The 18986-nt window shown below is 33.5% G+C and overlaps 1 protein-coding gene across 10 annotated transcripts in view; it reads left to right on the forward strand.

The window, feature by feature from the left end:
• The window catches only part of HERC4 (HECT and RLD domain containing E3 ubiquitin protein ligase 4), a 122166-nt gene that overhangs the window by 45536 nt on the left and 57644 nt on the right, over positions 1 to 18986 (forward strand). For 8 of the 10 annotated variants that reach the window (XM_025049384.1, XM_025049385.1, XM_025049383.1 and 5 more), the window contains 7 exons: positions 6224 to 6384; positions 13974 to 14050; positions 14334 to 14458; positions 15175 to 15234; positions 15377 to 15488; positions 15966 to 16155; positions 17476 to 17648. In XM_025049384.1, the coding sequence (XP_024905152.1) occupies positions 6224 to 6384; positions 13974 to 14050; positions 14334 to 14458; positions 15175 to 15234; positions 15377 to 15488; positions 15966 to 16155; positions 17476 to 17648 (898 nt within the window). The remainder of the gene's footprint in view (positions 1 to 6223; positions 6385 to 13973; positions 14051 to 14333; positions 14459 to 15174; positions 15235 to 15376; positions 15489 to 15965; positions 16156 to 17475; positions 17649 to 18986) is intronic. The other 2 variants (XM_025049389.1, XM_025049390.1) reach the window with 1 other exon arrangement.

Raw genomic sequence — 18986 nt, forward strand, 5'->3', positions numbered from 1 at the left:
GTTTTCTTTCTTTAGATTTAGTGTCAGGTTCTCTCCAAAAAAATCCGTTTGTGATTTTGATTAGTACTGCATTAGATATCTGAGTGTTAACTGTCTTGTGGAAAAGTTATTTTTATAATTTTGACTCTTCTAATCAACCTTCCAAACTTCTTTAATGTCTTTTAATAATGTTTATAAAAATTTTTCAACATCGAGGTCTTGTACATCTTTTGGCATTTTTATTCTTTCTTCTTTTTAATACTATTATTTTAAAATTCACTTTTGAAGTCATCTTTAGCATGTAGAAATAGTTGACATTTATATATTGATTTTAAATCCAGCCCCCTGGATAAACACTTGTTACTAACTTATTCATGTACACAATCATATCTGTTTATTTCTGTTTTTTTAAGAGCTTTTTTTTTTTTATCGTGAATGAATGTTAAGTATTTAATGTTGCTTTTTTTAAAGAATATTTTTTCTATTTGTTTATTAGTGATCTTGGTCTTTAATTTTGTTATTATTCTTTTTACCAGATTTTGTTATTAAGGTTATGCTGGTCTAATATAAATTGGGGAATGTATTCTTGTTTTTTTGTTTGTTTGAATAGAACCACTTTGATTGTTTGAAAATGTTGTCAGTAAAGTCATCTGGGCCTTTTTTTTTTTTTTTTTGGAATTTTAAGACCATTTTAAAATTTCTTTATGATTATAAGGTAGCTTTTAAAATTTCTTGAGTCAGTTATCTGCAAGTTAAATTTTTCTAAGAATTTTTCTATTTTTGCCTAAATTATAAACATTTATGTAAAATTTACAGAGTCTGTATTGACTTACTGTGATATATGAACAACATGTCAGTGAAATTTAATAATTAATATTTATTTCTTACTCTGTGGATCAGCTGAGTTGGTTTATTCTCTGGCCATGGGTCAGCTGGAGTGGCTGTTACTTTCACTGCAAGTTAGGGCAGCTCTCTTTCCAGCTGCACGTTCATTAGGGTGGCTTTACTCAGTCTGGCTGAGTTGCGGTGGCTTTGTTACTTGTCTTGTTCTTGGACAAAGTCCAGAGGGACAGTGGCTACCTCTGGGTATTTTATTCTTTTGGTGGTAGCACTTGCACACATACATCTCAAACTTCTGCTTACATCACATTCACTAAAATCCTATTGACTAAAAGCAAATTACATGGCCAAACATAAAGTTAAGGTAAAAGGGAGAATACATGGTGCTTATCTACCATCAAGCCACGACAAGAATGTGCATGTTTAATAAATACTACAGGCTACTAAAAAAGTGAGGTTATTGTTTCAGTCTACTTTTGGTCTTTATGTTCTATTTTTTCTGTATATTTTTCATTTTATGAATTTCAGTGTTAAGTTCATTCAGTTGTGGGTTGCAGTATTCTATATATGTCCATTATGTAAAGCTTTTGTAAACAATGTTCATATCTTCTTTGTGTTTGTTTTCATCTGCTCATATTTTATCAGTTACTGAAGAAGGAATGTTACAGTGTCCTACACTGACTATTTTCGATTTCTCCTCGTGGGTCTGTCAATTTTTGTTTTTGCTTTTGGGGCTATGTTCTTAAGTGCATAAAATTCAAATTTTATCTTTTCTTGATGAATTGAGCTTTTTGTCATTGTGGTTGTGATCCTTTAGAACTCTGTTAATTCTTTTGTTTCCTTAAAGTCTGTTTTATCTGATGTTAATAGAGCTCACTGCCTTTATTTTTTTTCCCCACTCATTTACTAGGGATATATATTTTTCCTACTCTTTTACTTTGCCTTTCTGTATGTTTTAGATAAATTTTATGTAAACAGCACTAAGTTAGACTTTTAAAATTTAGTCTTGCTATCTTTGTCTTTTAAATAGACCATTTTGTCATTTTACATATTTTTTATAATTACTAATATGTTTGGATTTAAACCTGCCTTATATTTTGTACTGTTTGTGCCACCCATTTGGTTTTATTTTCTTTGGATTTCTCATTTTTAAAGTCAGTTTAATTCCCTTTACTCATTTGGAAATTACCTTTTAGTCATTACTCTAGAAATAACAACATTTCTCCATAATTTATATTAATAAACACCTTTCTGTTTTTTCCGAGCAATATAAGGGCCTCTATTTATCTTTCCTAATTTTTCATTCTCTATATATTTTTAAACCTCTTCAGAACATTGCTTTGTGTGGTCAGTGTACATTTAGAAATGCCTGTGTATTATGTATTTACTACCTTTTTTTGATTCCTTGTATATTACAATTTTCCTTTTGTCTGGCCATCCTCTGGAATTTCCTTTGAGTAAATTTACATGTGGCAGCCTCTCTTGTGTGTCTAAAAATGTCTTTATTTCACCTTCCTTCTTGGATAATATGTTTTTTAGTTGTAGAATCCTAGCAGATGCTTTCAGCACTTTGAAGATAACATTCTACTGTCTTTTGGCTTCGGTTGTTGTTGAGAAGTTAGATGTTATATGTTGGTCTTTTGAAGGCTATCTGTTTCTTTTTTAACTTTCCAATTTTGCTTTCATTTGTCAAAGTATGGATTTTCTCATTTTTTCATTTGGCTTCTTGAGTCTCTGGAATTATATCTTCAATATGGGAAATTCTAAGCTAATATCTCTTTAGATATAGCTTCTCCTTTTTTCATGGGCCTCTTGATTGGATGACTATTAAACTGGATGACTCTTGATTGGATGACTATTAAAAATTCTCACTCTAACCTGTAGCTTTATTCTTTATTTTCTACATTTTGTCTCTCTTTTTTGCCTTCTTGTTTGTTTTTATGATTTTTCAGTTCATTAATTCTTATATCTATTTTTCATTAAACCCATCCTTTAAGATTTTGATTTGGTCATTGTGGTTTCTTAGTTCTAGTATTTCTTACTGGTTCTTTTCTGAAAAAAAATTTAATGTTTCTAGTTGTCAGTTTTCAAGCTTGGCTTTTATTTCTTGGACACTAAACAACTATTAAACATAGTTGTCTTGGATTCTTATGTTTGATAATTCCAATATCAAAATCTTTAGAGATCTATTTGTATCGTTTTTCTTCCTGCCAGATTTTGTTTAGGGTGCCCTGTTTCTTTGTATGTCCAGTTTTGTGTGCTTGACCATGTATTTGAAAAACTATTTGTAGGAATGATTTGATAAAACCTTCCTTTCCTTTTCCCATATATGAATTGTAATCTTATAAAAGACAAATAAAAGCTCAACATATTTTGATAGTAGTTACTATCAAAATCTTATTTAGACTGGTAAAGTTATACATGAATATATAGATCCTAAAGTTTAGAGAGTTCATCTTTTCTTGTTTATCCACTTCATGTATATTTCATTAAAAAATTATACAACAGTATTTTTAGATAATTTTTTAGGTTAAATATATCAGTGTGAAATATCACACATTGTTTAATGTTGCCCAATTTCATAATTCTCAATAGGTAAATGTGCATGATTTGAATGGCTCTTAGCTTTGTAAACTCAATTCTTTATTTAACTTTCAGATTGGAGGAGAAATTTCAGTGATATATTAATTGAGGTGTAAGGACTTACTTACATAAGGAATGTAGGTAGATATCTTGTATCTTGACTAGCTTGACTTCCAGGTAGTACTAAGTACTATTTCTTTTTTGAATAATTGTCAATAACCTCCTGAAGGAAGCAGCCGAGGAACATTAGCAATGTGAATCCATGATGGAGATTATCCAAAAGCAACAGCTTTAAATTCCAGTAATTTTATAACATACTGTTTTTGAACTATAATATTAAATCTAAGACCTAAGATAGTTATGTTTGTTCAGTGGCTGTCATCCCCTGACTTCATGCTGTAATCCCTTCAGAGAGATTTTAGAAATATGTATTGTTGTCTGGGCTCACTTCTCAGTGATTCTAATATGCAGCCAGGGTTAAGAACCACTCCTTTAGCAGACCAGTTTGAGGAAGACTTTAATGAACTAGCATTGCAGTTATTTTTAAACTATTGTTATGTTCCTTTGAGCTGTCACAATGGCTTCTGCCTGACAGAGGCAGACTGGGCATTGTTAACCCCTTCTTCAACCAGAGTAGTTTGTTTTACATGCTAGGATTCCATTTAACATTTCCTTTATTAAAATATCCTTAGTTAAAAAAATTTTGATCAACCTTGGCTCATCTGGCTCTGAGGTAAGATGGTTAGTAGAGTCTACTTAGTTTTCCAGTAATATAAGAGACTGCGTAACTTGAAAACTCTTTGAATCAAAACACCGTTTAATTAATATAGATTAGTTTGCCAGGAAATAGGATTCCACAGAGCAAAAACAAAGAAATCTGAAAACCATAGCTATTAGTTTGAGCTGATTCTGGAGCTGCCCTCAAAAAATCTGCCAATCTCAGTAATGTATCAATTAGCTTATATTGCTAAACAAACCACCACAAAACTTAGTGACTTAAAACAATTATTTATTTAGATAATAATTTTGTGGTATGGTACTTTGGGCTGGGCTTAACTGGGCAGTTCTCATTTTAGCTGGACTCAGTTAATCAGCTGATGATCTGGCTAGGGGCTGGGTGTCTAGGGTGACCCTAGGTAGAATAGCTTGTCTCTGTTCCAGATTGTATATCATCCTTCAGCTGCTAACTTGGATTATTCTTATGATGGTAGAACAGAGTTCCTAAAGAGAGGGGGAAAAAATGCAAAGCCACTGTGAGGCATAGGCTTAGATCTGATACACTGTCTTTTCTGTTACACTCTATTGTTCAAAGCATCCAAAAGTCAGAGCCCTGATATAAGACATGGAGAAATAGATTCTCTGTATTGGTGGGAACAGCTGCAAAAGTCGTAAGGATAATGGGTATATGAAGAAGAATAATTTTGGCTCTTCTTATAAACATTATACCACAGATGGCAAAAGGGTTTGGGTACAGTTGATGAGACCTAAAAACTAACAGAAGCAATAGTGAGGCCTGAAAAACCATCTCCTTCCAATGAAACCACCTCGTGGAAAGAGCTCACAATGAAATATTCCCTCGCTAGCATCAGGAAACTTTTCTGTCTTTGGCCTAGTTTCTGGTTTGGATCTCTGAGAATTTGTAACTACAGGTCTGCCCCTACAGTAAGATTTGGGGCTTGTCATAGTCCTGGGTTGGTGTATGTATATTGTATTTTACAATTTTTAAAGAGCTTTAAATAAAATAACAGGCTGGTAGATATGAAAAAAAGAACTTCCAGAAGTGGGATAAAAATAGTAATTGAAATTTAAAATTCAGCGGATAGTTAAAACTGAGGTTGCACACACTGCTAAAGAGAAAAGTAATGATTTGAAATTAGATTCAGAGAAATTACTCACAAATGAGATAGACATAAAAGAAAGGTTAAGAGACTGGTAGGATGTTTTGGTAAGGTGCAACATTTGTCTGATATCAAGAAGAGAATTGAATAAAAGAGAGACAGTATTTATAGAAATAATACGAATTTGCCAGAGTTGATTGAAGCTATAAAACCTGAGATTGAAGAACACAAGGCCTGAGCTGGATAATCACGTTTAACCCATTCCTAAACATACAATAGTGAAACATCAGAGGGATATCAGATATCCATTCTGATATCTCCAGAGCGTCTGGGTGCATACATATAAGGATCAGTTTCTCTAGAAGAAAGGAAACATCGTTTTATCATGCATTTCTCTCTCTCTCTCTCCCTCCCTCCCTCCCTCCCTCCCTCTGCTCTCTCACACACACACATCCACACACACACACCCTCACCTCTCTCCCTCTCTCCCTCTCTCTCTCTCACACACACACACACCTATATGAATATATACCAATCTTCAGATTGGTACTAGGTTACTTGCGCAGTTCTTTTCCTGCAACTTTTGAGTGGTGCCCAAATGGTGAACCCTCATAGACCATAGCTCTAGACTGGAACCTGACAGATAAAGACAAAAGAGAGGAGGACTTCCTTGGACAACATAGTAAGATGCCTCTAGTGCTAAATCATCTATTATAAGGGATTCCAGTGTAGATTTAGGCCTTTTTAAATTCGGACATAATGTGGAAATTTTCTGTACCATGCTTATGTAGCCCACCTGTGTGGTACACAATTCATTAGTGTAGAGTAAGGCTATTAATAAGTATTAATAATTTAAGAACTATAATGGTTTTATTTATTTTTGAAGATAAAAGTTATATCAGTTAATATTTGCAGTGCTTTTCTAAATGTAAATTATTTGAACAGTAACATTAAGTCTGAGATTTTCTGTCATTTTACTCTAGGCAGCACACTTCTGCTTTTGTTCCTTCATCAGGACGAATTTATTCCTTTGGACTTGGTGGTAATGGGCAGCTAGGAACTGGTTCAACAAGCAACCGGAAAAGTCCTTTCACTGTGAAGGGAAATTGGTTCCCTTATAATGGGCAATGTCCACCAGATATTGGTAAGTTGTTATAGTAAAGCTTTGTTACACACATTAAAGTTATTGTTAAGATGTTGCTCTTAAATGATGAAGTTTTTTGCGTTTGAAATGAAAGAATTCAGGATACTTGTTTGGCGAAAATAACAAGACACAAAACAGTGTCTTAATTGCTTAGTTTGTTTATATTTGCTTATATATGCATAAGGAAACTTGAGATAAATAAAATAATAAAAGTGGATTCAGAGGGTTGACATATGGGAACTAGATGGTGGCTAGATACCAGCAGGAAGGAGTGTTTTTGTTTTTAATTGTAAAATACACATGACAAAATTTATGAACGTAACCATTTTTTAAGTGTACAGTTCGGTATTGTTAAATACATTCACATCATTGCGCAGCTAATCTCCAGAACTCCTTTCATCTTGCAAAACTAAAACTCTGTGTTCATTAAACAACTCTCCATTCACTCCTCCCACTGACTGGCAGTCACCATTCTACATTCTGTCTCTACGAATTTAACTTGACTCTAGGTAACTCATGTAAGTGGAATCATATAATATTTGTCTTTTTGTGACTGGCTTATTTCGTAAATTTAGCATCCCTTTAAAGTTCATCCATGTTGTAGCATGTGTCAGAACTCTCTTTTTAAGGCTGAATAATATTTTATTGTATGTATATGCCACATTTTGTTTATTCATCCTTGATGGATAATTGGATTGTTTCCACCTTTTGACAATTATGAATAATGCTGCTATAAACATGGGTGTACAAATATCTCTTTGAGACCCTTCTTTCAAAAATTGTTTTTGGATATATATGGTACTTTAAAATTGTTTAACATTTTCTATTTTTTTGAAGTTTGAACCCTATGAATGAATATATTGCCCATTCAGAATATTAACATTTTAAAATTTGCTTTTTAATCTCTGTTGCTTTAGCCAAATATGTAATTTATTTTTACTTTCTGTTCTTTAAATAGAGCTGGTTAATTTTTCAGTGTTACTAATTTATTCCTTAAAGAGTTTGAAATATTCAGATGCTATTTTTACTCACTTTTTTTCCCCCCGCCTCTTTAATCCCCCTCCAACTTCCACCCTTGATCTATGGATGTTGCCGTTTCCCCTTAAAAACTGGATCTCTGAAGGCGGGGGGTGTCTCCTCCCATACACTCTCAGTGTGCACCCAAGGCCTGGTGCACCCAAGGCCTGGCGCACCCAGGGCCAGGCGCACCCAGGGCCAGGTGCACTGGGGTATGGTCCGTGGCTCCATCTGGAGCGCGAACCCAAGACCTTCTGCGTGTAAAGCAGACGTGCTAACCACTACACTATGGAGCCACCCCTTTACTCACTTTTTTGACATGCTACAACCAAAATGTGTGTGTGTGCATATGCACATGGTAGGTCTGCTCTAACAAAATATAAACTGGGTGACTTGAACAACACAAATTTATTGACTTATAGTCCTGGAGGCTAGAAGTCCAAAATCAGGTGTTGACAGGGTTGTTCCTTCTGAGGTCTATAATGGAGAATAGTTCCGTGTATCTCTCCGAGCTTTTAGTGACTTGCTGACAGTCTTTGGCATTCTTTGGCAAGTAAATCTCTGTCATGGCATTCTCTCTATGTGCACATCTGTGTCATAATTTCCTCCTTTTATGAGGACATCAGTCATTTTGTATTAGGGGCCCACCCTACTACAATATGACCTCAGCTCACCTAATTACATTTCTGTGACCCTATTTCTGAGTAAGGTCACATTCTGAGGTACTTGGAATTAAGTACTTCAACATATGAATTTTTGGGAGCTAACCTATGATAGCATCCCAACATGATGAGGTAATCCTTTACTGTATTGGAGGTATTGTTGACCTTGGTTCCATAAGCAGAGCCAACCTGTGTTCTTTAAAATAACTTGTCATACCTTATTCAGAAACCATCATTCTCAAATATGACACTTCACATAAATCCTTGGTTGCATAATTGGTTTGTCCAATCAGTTATGATAGAGGTACAAACTAGTAAGAAGGGGAACAGATTTTTACTGAACTCATGCAAATAACTGTATTACTATTAAAAGAAGGGAGATCTAGTAAGTGGTCGAATTCTTATTGAGTTTTGGGGATCAGCAAGAATCAAATATAATTTTTTTAAATTGGCATATAACATGTTAGTTTCAGGTGTACAATGTGATTCGATACTTGTCATATATTGAGAAATGATCACAGTAAGTCTAATTTTAAATATCCATTACCATAGTTACAAAATTTTTTTCTTGTGATAAGAACTTTTAAGATTTATTCTCTTAGCAACTTTGAAATATGCAGTACAGTTTTATTAACTACAGTTACCATACTGTATATTACATCTCCATGACTTACTTACTTTATAAGTAGAGTCTTTATCTTTTGACCCTCTTCACCCATTTTTGCCCGCCCCATGCCTCTGGCAACTACCAGTCCACCAATCTGTTCTCTGTATCTATGACCTTTTTCTTTTATTTAAGATTTCACATATTAGTGAGATCATATGGTATTTGTTTTTCTCTCTCTGATATTTCACTTAGCATAATGCCCAAGTTTCACTCTTATTGTCACAAATGGCAAGATTTTCTTTTTTTATGGCTGAATAATATTTCATTTTATATATATATACACATATATACATACATACATACTCACTCTACATTTTCTTTATTCAGTCAACGATGGACACTTAGGTTGCTTCCATGTCTTAACTATTGTAAATAATGCTACAGTGAACATGGGAGTATTTTTTCTTTTGGTAAATACTGAGTAGAATTGCTGGATCCTATGGTAGTTCTATTTTTAATTTTTTTAGGAACCTCCATACCATTTTTCATAGTGGCTATACCAATTTACATGTCCACCAACAGTGCACAAGAGTTTTTGTTTCTCCACACCTTTATAACAGTTGTCATTTCTTGTCTTTTTGCTAATAGCCAGTCTAACACGTGTGAGGTTATATCTCATTGTAGTTTCGATTTTCATTTTCCTGATGATTAGTGATGTTGGACACTGTTTCATGTACCTGTTGGCCATCTGTATTTCTTTCATTGTTTTTTCAGATCCTCTCATTTTTTAATCAGATTGATTGTTTGTTTTTGCTATTCCGTTGTATGAGTTTTATATATTTTGGATATTAACCCCTTATCAAATATATGATTTGCAAATATTTCTCCCATTCTACAGGTTGCCTTTTCATTTTGTTGATGGTTTCCTTTGGTGCGCAGAAGCTTTTTAGCTTTATGTAATCTTACTAGTTTATTTTTGCTTTTGATTCCTTTGCTTTTGGTGTCAAATCCAAAAAATGATCTCCAAGACTGTAGTTAAGCAGTGAGTTTTCTTCTAGGAGTTTTATGGTTTCAGGTCATACATTCAAGTTTTTAATCTGTTTCGAATTAGTTTTTGTGTATGGTGTAAGATAGTGTTCCAGCTTTATTTTTAATGTGGCTATTTTTTCCAACAACATTTACTGAAGAGTCTGTCCTTTATTGTCATTCTTGGCTGCTTTGTTGTAAATTAGTTGACTGTGTATGCATAGATTTATCTGGTCTCTGTCTTCTGTTCCGTTGTGTCTATTTTTATGCCAATACCATACTGTTTTGATTATTATAGCATTATAATACAGTTCAACCCTGCCCTAGCTCTTGGTCATTTCTCAAACCTTTGTGATTGTCCAAGCAGTCTATATTCATTTTTAGTGGCTCCCAAATAGTTGATGGTATGCCAAGACTTGCCGGTGTCTCAAAGAAGAGGATCTTTTTCAGCCTAAATTTAGGCTGATTTAAATCCAGACCTTCAGGTAGCAGTTTTAAAATGTGCAAATATGTACAGTCCTTTGGGACTGCAAAGTGTATGTCCTAGTGGTCACCAGAGCCCAGCAATGTAAAGGTGTTCCCCTGGGCAGCAGCTACGAAAATTGGGGCACCAGACTATGGTACTAGCTTCTTTCCAAGAGAATTGGGCAACTTGGAGCAAGGCAGAGGGTGAGCACAAAGATGGTGTCCACCAGTATATATCCCCAGAGATCGCTGTAGTAGGTCCATAGATGTGTTCTAAACCCAGAAGCCTGCCCCTCAGGCTGAAGCTAGGACAAGCAACTAGGCCTTTTTCATAGCTGGGGCTTTTTGTCAGTCTTCTGTTTGCACTGTGCACTGGAGTGGTAGCCAGGCAAGAACTGTCTTTATTATTATTACAGTTCCATGGGACCCAAGAATGTAAGCCTGGCTGTCGACCAGAGCCAGGCAATCTTGCAAAGGCCATCTGCTGGGTGGCAGGCACAGAAACCGGGACACCACACATAAAAATCAAGGCACCAGATGCCTATACAAGCTCCCCTCTGGGAGATACTGGTGCTTTGGAGTGCAGCAGAGGGAGAGCACAAAGATGGGGCCCTCCCTCTGAGATCTCTGGAGAGGGTTCCAGTAGGCCTTTAGATGTTTGTTTAATTAGAAGCCTACCTCTCAGACCACAGATTCGAAATTAAGGTGATAGGCCTCTCACAAAAAGATTGGGTGCCTTAGTCTCTTGCCTCTTGCTGTGCCCTGGGGTTGGTAGCCAGTTAAGAATTCTTTTCACCATTGGTTACAGTCCTGTGGGAACCATGAGCACCCCGCTGGCCCCTAGAACTAGGTGACATAGAGGTGTTTATTGGGCAGTAGCTGTAAAAATCCATGTTTCAGATGTAGAGATAAGATCCTTTTTGGGAATTGTTGGCAAGCTGAAGCAAGGCAGGGGGAAGATAACATTTTTAAATATTTCATTTCAGGCTTACTAACTCAGAGTGTATAAAATTGTTGTGAATTAGATAACTTTAGGAGAAATGACTGTCTTGTATATCCATAAAACAGAACAGTAAAAGAAAATTAAAAATTATTGCAAACAGATAACCACAATAAAATTTTCATTAGTTCATTCAAACCATTGTAACTTAATGGGAAGTCCAGGGGTAAAAAAATTCTCATATAAGCATTGTATATAAGTTTCATTTCAAGTTCAAACTGCAGTTGATTGGTAATGGCTCTTGGAGATATATACTGACAAGGACTTTGAGAACGCTTTCGGGATAGAGAAGAGTGCCACAATTGTTTAGACTTATGTGTTATAGGTGGAAGAGGTAGTGCCTTTTCATAACTAATCTGTGGAGAAGGGGCAAGAATTACTTAACACATGAAAAGTGGGGTCTGGGGGAGTGGAAGTCAGTTTAGATACTAACCTAGCAATATACACTAAAACAAATTGTAGATTAAAGAGTTAAATGTAAAAAAAAGTTCTTAAGAAAATAATTCTATGATTTAAGGATGAGGAGAGCCTGTTCAGCATTATGGCAATGAAAGTAATCATAAAGAATGAGATAAATACATGTGTGATTAAGTGGAAAAATTAATCTTCCGTAAGTCAAAATTAAATAATATTTAGGAAAAGTATTTTTAGCAAATACAATCTAAAGTTAACAGTCTGAATTTCCAAAGTGCTCATACATATTGATGAGAAAAACAGGAAGCTAGCTGACAAATAAATAAGACAAACATTAAGACATTAAATGAGTAAAGAAAAGTAACGGAAATTCCCAAAGAGGAAATTCATGTTACTAAAAAGCATGCAAATATTATTACCCTCTTTAGTATCAAAGAAATGCAAATTTAAAAAGCAAGAGGATAGTAAATAAATGAAAATGATAAAGCATTAATCTTTTCCCATTACAGGGCAAAAACTGTATACCAGGTGGGGGAAAGCTAGTAGTCCAGCAACAAGATGAAGTAATGTTAGCATATCATCATTTTGTAACTCACAGTGAGTTAATGGTCTAAGCATTGAGCATGAGTGGTTACTAACATCACAAAAAGGAGCCTAACTACACTTATGTACTTCCTGAAGGAAAAACAGCCCCCTACCACCATGTAATAGTTTTGCTGAAATAATCAAATTCTTAAAGCCTCTTTAGAGCCAACTACCAATTTATAAGAAATAAAGAAGACCAAGAAAAATGTTAGGGAGAAACTTTGGGATACAATTAGCAAAATTGAGTCTGCAGTAAGCTATATAGGACTAGGTTTCACAAATTTTTGAAGTAGTAATTAAAAGGAAATTAAGGAAAATAATTTTTGGTGCCTTACAGCCCCCAGAAACCTATTTGTGTACTGTACCTTAGTCATCTGTCTTGTTAATTAGTTATAGAGGACAGAATTACATTTTAGAAATAAATGAATAACATCCTACTAAATTTTTTGGAACAACCATTTTATTGTTTGAATGATATAGAGAAAAGATTTTAAGAATGATTGGTTTATTTAATATTTGAGATTTACCCTTTTAATCAGTTCTTAAAAGTTGTTTTTGGTCTTAGAGCATTCTTGTTACCTGTGGCAAATTTGGTCATATGAATGAATGTTTGAACTCTGAAGCTCTTATTATTAGTATGTTCTAAGCTAGGTAAATATTTTATATTCGTATTAACAAATATTTACTGAATTCTTTTACAAATAAAACATTATGCCTGGTAGTAGAGAATAGTCAGGGAAATGAAGATATGGTCCCTTCCTTAAGAATTTATAATTCTTTAGCAATCATGGTCACAAATAATATAAGGTAACGAATTAGTCAACTAAATGGTAGGGGTTAGGAGTAGGATGACAGAAATGGATTGTATTTGGAAATAATTAGCCTTAAGTTACAGTATGGAGCTTTGGTGTATTGGTAATATGATATTCTGAATGCTAGCCCAACAGTACTTTTGATTATACTCTTAACCATTTTGAGGAGCAGAAGAGAAGAAAACGAAGAGCGTTTTGTTTGTTTTAGGTGAGGCAGCCCTTGGTTGGCCTCACAGATTGCAAGGACTTTGTCATCTTACAATCCCTTATTTTTTATTTTTTATGTTTTATGCCTACAGCACCCGATCTTTCTATGTGGTCTCCCATCCAAATGCTAACCAGGCCTGACCCTGCTTAGCTTCCAAGATCAGACATTGAGCTTGTTCAGGGTGGCATGGCTATAGGGAAGTGGTTTTGAATATCTTTTTGAAGAAGAACTTTATTTCTTCTTTACTTCTACTAAATTTGCTTATTAATTTTTATATTTTTAGACCTAATTTGGGTTTTCTTGATAAGTAGTTGCCAAGAAAGAGCTATCATCTTACTTTTGTATAGCTATATTGAATGACAAAATAATTTTGTATTATGAAATATTTACTCAAGAAGTTTTAACATTTGCTTGTATTGTCATTCTTGTTAAAAATGAATATTCTTAATTTTTATTTTCTTCTGAGCTGTCTTTTAGACTTCTCATTCAATTTTTATGTTATCTTCAGTTTAAACTAAAATATCTTGAGACTGGAAAACACCTTTTTTGTGTGTGTGTGCAGGCCAGAAGAATGACTTGTAAACTTACCAAATGTTGCTTATGCTTGTGGGATCATTTACCATGTGTCACTTGGTCAGTCTCATCTTGATAGAAATTAGAATATTCCAATTTATTTTGTCATTGAGTCTATGAACGGGAGATCTAATTAAGTTAGATGATTAAGAGAAAATCCAATAGCATATTCGATGCTTTGAAACATCTTAGATTTTTTTATGTTTTATTTTTATTACAGATTCTGAAGAATATTTCTGTGTAAAAAGAATTTTCTCAGGTGGAGATCAGAGCTTTTCACATTACTCTAATCCTCAGGTAAGTAGTCATATAAATAATTAGTAAGCTCATAATTTTAAAGAATTTTAAAATTCATATTAATGTTATTTAATGTTACAAAGTAATTGCCTTAAATTTTTTTTCTAATTTTTTCTAAGTCTATAAATTTTTTCTAATTCATATAATACATTTTTGTTTCAGGTACTTTGTAGACATTTACTTCTATTTTTCAAAAAATCAAATGCTCAGTGGTAGTGTGTCTAGGTTTAAATTATATATAATACTGCTTCCCTCTGACTAATCTACTTATTTTAAAATTTAGAACTGCGGGCCACCAGATGACTTTAGATGTCCTGATCCTTCAAGGCAGATCTGGACTGTGAATGAAGCTCTAATTCAGAAGTGGCTGAGCTACCCCTCTGGAAGGGTTCCTGTAGAGATAGCTAAGTAAGAAAAACATTTTACAGTCTCAACTCTGTGGTAGAGCAACCTGTACTTAGGAGTTTTTATTTAAATAAATATTTTGTTAAATATTCACCGAATGGTTTATATACCAAAGTTTAAATATCTATAGTTTCTATAATAGTGGATATTTTAAGAGATTTCTCATTTAAATTTATATGTTACAATTCTTTCATATCTATAATGATATGTATTAAATATAGCTATTCTAGGATTGGGCTTGAAATATCTTCCTTCTAACTTCATAGTAGTCACTGTCTTTTAACTTCTCTACTCTCTGGAACATTTGAGTATTACTTCTTTGAATACTTTGCTTATTGATGAACTTGATTGTTACTTAAAGTTTTTTTAGTTGTGTTGGTATTTGAGATGAGGGTCTATATCTGATAAGCAGTTTTCTATTCCAGATTATTTTCCCAAGCTAAAATTCTTCTTAAAAGCCCAAAGATTTGGCGTCAAAAAAATAACATTTCAGATTAGATTTATTACCATGTGGAGTTAAGAAATTAAATATACATGTCTAATGTAAAAAAAAAAAATTTTCAGATTTGTTCAGTGAATCAGAGGATGAAAGTAATATTTGAGAAAGTTCTAGAGTAAACAGTAATACCTTTATCAAGTATTATTTAATCAATCTTTAGTAATTTATAGAATTTTGATTTCTCATTTTGTGATTCTTGGGATTTAAAAATTTTTTTTAGTGAAATAGATGGAACGTTTTCTTCTTCTGGTTGTCTAAATGGAAGTTTTTTAGCTGTTAGGTAAGTGACAATTCTTCAATATGCTGAATTTTTCAAATTTATTATATTTAAATAATAATATATTAAATAAGAAGAAATAATTTTAAAGTTTTATTTTCTCTCTCTTGCCCCTTCTCTCTCCCTCTCTCACTCTCTCTCATAGCAATGATGATCACTATAGAACAGGCACCAGATTTTCAGGCGTTGATATGAATGCTGCTAGGCTTTTATTTCACAAACTTATACAACCTGATCATCCTCAGATATCTCAGCAGGTTTGTTTTTAAATAACTTTATATGTAGCCTTTTTTATTCCATTTTTTATGTTTATAGACTTTATAGTTTCATACTCTTTATGATATGCTTTTTATGATTTTATTAAATGTAGAAATACGAAAGTTAAAATACAGTTTTATTTTAAAGCATTTGTAATTTAGCTGTCAAATATCTGTAAATCTTTCCAGACATTTGGAGCAGACCCTTAGTTATTCAACATTACCATGTTGGTTAAGTTTTTATATAGCTATAGAGGTAGAGAGTTTAAAAGAAACTTGCATACAGGATTTTTAAAATTCTCTTAGGAATGCTTAGGCATTAATTTTCATTGTGCTCCAAAGTACATTCACTGATTCATTGCAAGATTTTTTTTTCCTTCGCCATTTCGTGTTTGCCGTAGTGTAAGATTTTTTTTTTTTTTTTGGAAAATACATTCATTTTAAATGAAGTAGGTTTTACTTTTTGTTAAAATATAGGTGGCAGCTAGTTTGGAAAAGAATCTTATTCCTAAACTGACTAGCTCCTTACCTGATGTTGAAGCATTGAGGTTTTATCTTACTCTACCTGAATGTCCCCTGATGAGTGATTCCAACAATTTCACAACAATAGCAATTCCCTTTGGTACGGCTCTTGTGAACCTAGAAAAGGCACCCCTGAAAGTACTTGGTAAGAATTTTAATATTTTTTTCTTTTGTAACCTTTCTCATTAAATGAAAATGCTCATAAGTTCTTTCTTTTTTGCTATTGGAAATTTAGCTACTCTGCTTATTTGACTTAGGGGAAAATAAACCTGTTTTCTTTTGTTGCTTTTTTCTAGTCTCTGATGCTAGTCGTTGGAGGCAATATTAACATTTTAATGAACACAATAGCAGAGACAGTATCAGGAGAGATAAAAACTGATTTTCATATTCCCTTCCCCTATCCCCTCCAGAAGAGTTATCTTGCTATTGAAGAATAAAAGAGGAGGAATAAACATAGGTATTAAATCCTCCTTGAATTCTTTTAACCCTTTGCCTTCTTCCCTTACTTGCTAATTTCCTGATGCTCAGTTTAATTTCTCTGCATGTAGATGAGATTCTACTCCTCATCTGATCTTTTATTTCTGCTCTTGTTTTGGTCCTAAATTTTTCTTTTCTTAATATTTCTAATTGTAAAGATGTCATCTCTATCTCCTGGCTGTTATAGTTCGCTTGCTACATTTAACCCAATGCTTTCTTTTCTAATAGTTTTTGTTAGGCACGTGAAGCTGAGATATATAGAAGTAATTAAATCAGTATAAGAAGTTTTAGGCTGAGAGTGAGCAGAGAAAGCAACAAGTAAGGCACAGAATCCTGGAATCTGCAGAAATTAGCCAGTAATAGAAGAGTGAACCGGGGATTCACAAGAGTATTGCTTACATGTTGTCAGAAGCTTTTGTATTCTTTCTGTGTGCGTCAGAGGATTGTGGTATTTGTAGTTAGTAACTACACATAGTGAATGTGGGGAAGGACACTTTACAATTGTTCAGCTTTCATATTTAATTTTCCAGAGTACCTTGTATTTTAAAGGTGGTGCTTCACAACATTTTGACTTTATGTTGAGAGAGAAATCTTGGAAAGATCCTTAACTGTTGAAGCAACACAATTTTAAAGTGTTTTGTTTAAAATTAAAATTCTAATTTCCAAAGTACTTTTTAGTAACAGGTTTTAATATTAGGTATGATGGTGAGTTTTTACTATAATTTAGGAAATCAAAAATATAAATTCAATAGACCTTCCTTAAATTTATTTTTGCTTTTTAAAGCTTTTAGAACAGTAGTCTTTAATTTGAAGTCTTTAATTTGAAGTATATATAAACCTTAGAAATGTTACATAAAATAATTGTCATTTGTATCTTCTTGGAATTTTCAAAGGGTTAAGAGTCACTGCTTTAAAATAAAAGTCAGTATTATTTTGAAATTGATTTTTAAAAATTCATTTTATTTGTGTGTTCACTTTTTAATAACAGAAAACTGGTGGTCAGTACTTGAACCTCCACTCTTCCTCAAGATTGTAGAACTTTTTAAGGAAGTTGTGGTACATCTTTTGAAACTCTACAAGATTGGCATCCCCCCTTCTGAAAGAAGAATTTTCAACAGTTTTCTTCATACTGCATTAAAGGTTTTAGAAATATTACATAGGGTATGTCCAATAGTTTCTTGATTTTCCTTTTTTCCCATTGCTACTAACAGGTTGTGATGTTTATTTTAACCTTAATATATTACAGATTTAGATTGGCATAAAAAGATATAATAGAAATTTGGAAAAGTTATCTAAATTTTCCTTTAAAAGAAATAAGACATCTATATTTTGGAACTTTGGTCTTAATTTGACTTTGTTAGGCATTTATAGATAACTTGCCTGTAGTAGGGCAGAACAATAGCATGCTAATGAATTAGAAGTCTCTTCATATTTTCTTGTGAAGAACATAATTTGTTAGTTTAAATAATATGGTTTTTATTTTTGTTATTTATAGATGGTTATCATATGAAAGAGGCTGCATCCTAGTTGTGATTATGAAAATTTAAACTCATATTCTTTTGCTGTTGGGTACTAATGGCGTCAATTAAAGTGGAACATTTCATTTGAAACAAATGACTAACTTGAAATTGGAACCATATGTATAGTTTATTAATTTGCCTATTGTTCTTTTCTCCCAGTGTAAGAAATAGTACTCTTTATACTTGCAACAGTTCAAAATTATCTTAAGTAGTAGTCTCAGCTATTTCAATAAACATGAATTTGAAACATCCTTGACAGCTGATAATATCTCTGTTATGCCATTTGGTATTCTTGAGATGCTATTTTTGGGGGTGGGGGTGGGGGCGAGACGACCTAAGGGGGAAGCTTGTTTGTAGCCTCAAGAATAATTGAAAAACCTATATGAACCTCTAGTTTCCTCCCCTTAACAGCTTCTTTACCATTTTCAGATCCTTCTTACCTTCTGGTACTGAGGTAAATCATAGGGGAATAAAGATAGTCCTTCTGTTTTCTGTAATAAAGAACTCTTACGGACTATTTATTTTCTCTTTTTATTCTTTTAGTAAAGTTCTTGTGTATTATCTAAGCGACTTTTTGAAATTACCTTTTTCTTTTGTATTTAGTATGTCCAAGCTTCCTAGAAAAACAAGTCATTTCTCTTTTCATCGTAATCAAAGAAATGATAGCCATTTCTTTCCTAGGGAAACAAGTCACTCTCATGTTTGCCTTTCCCAGACCAACGCTCTCTTACGGTATTTCAGGGTTAACTGGATTCTGCAGTAAACTGCTATTAAGAAGATTCTCTAACTTCATGGGATGAGCCTCTACTTTTCTATTTGCCTTTTGTCTAGGATTCAAGAGAGTTAGATTCTTTCTTTCTTTCTTTTATCTGGACTCTCTTCTTTCTTCAGTGAATTATTCTTCGTCAGCTGGACCCTATTCCCAAATAATTATTCACTCTCTCTCCCTCCCTTCCTTCTGCACTTCTTTTTATTACCC

The sequence above is a fragment of the Pteropus alecto genome, unplaced genomic scaffold (genome assembly GCF_000325575.1).
Source record: "Pteropus alecto unplaced genomic scaffold, ASM32557v1 scaffold155, whole genome shotgun sequence".
NCBI classification, from domain to species: domain Eukaryota; kingdom Metazoa; phylum Chordata; class Mammalia; order Chiroptera; family Pteropodidae; genus Pteropus; species Pteropus alecto.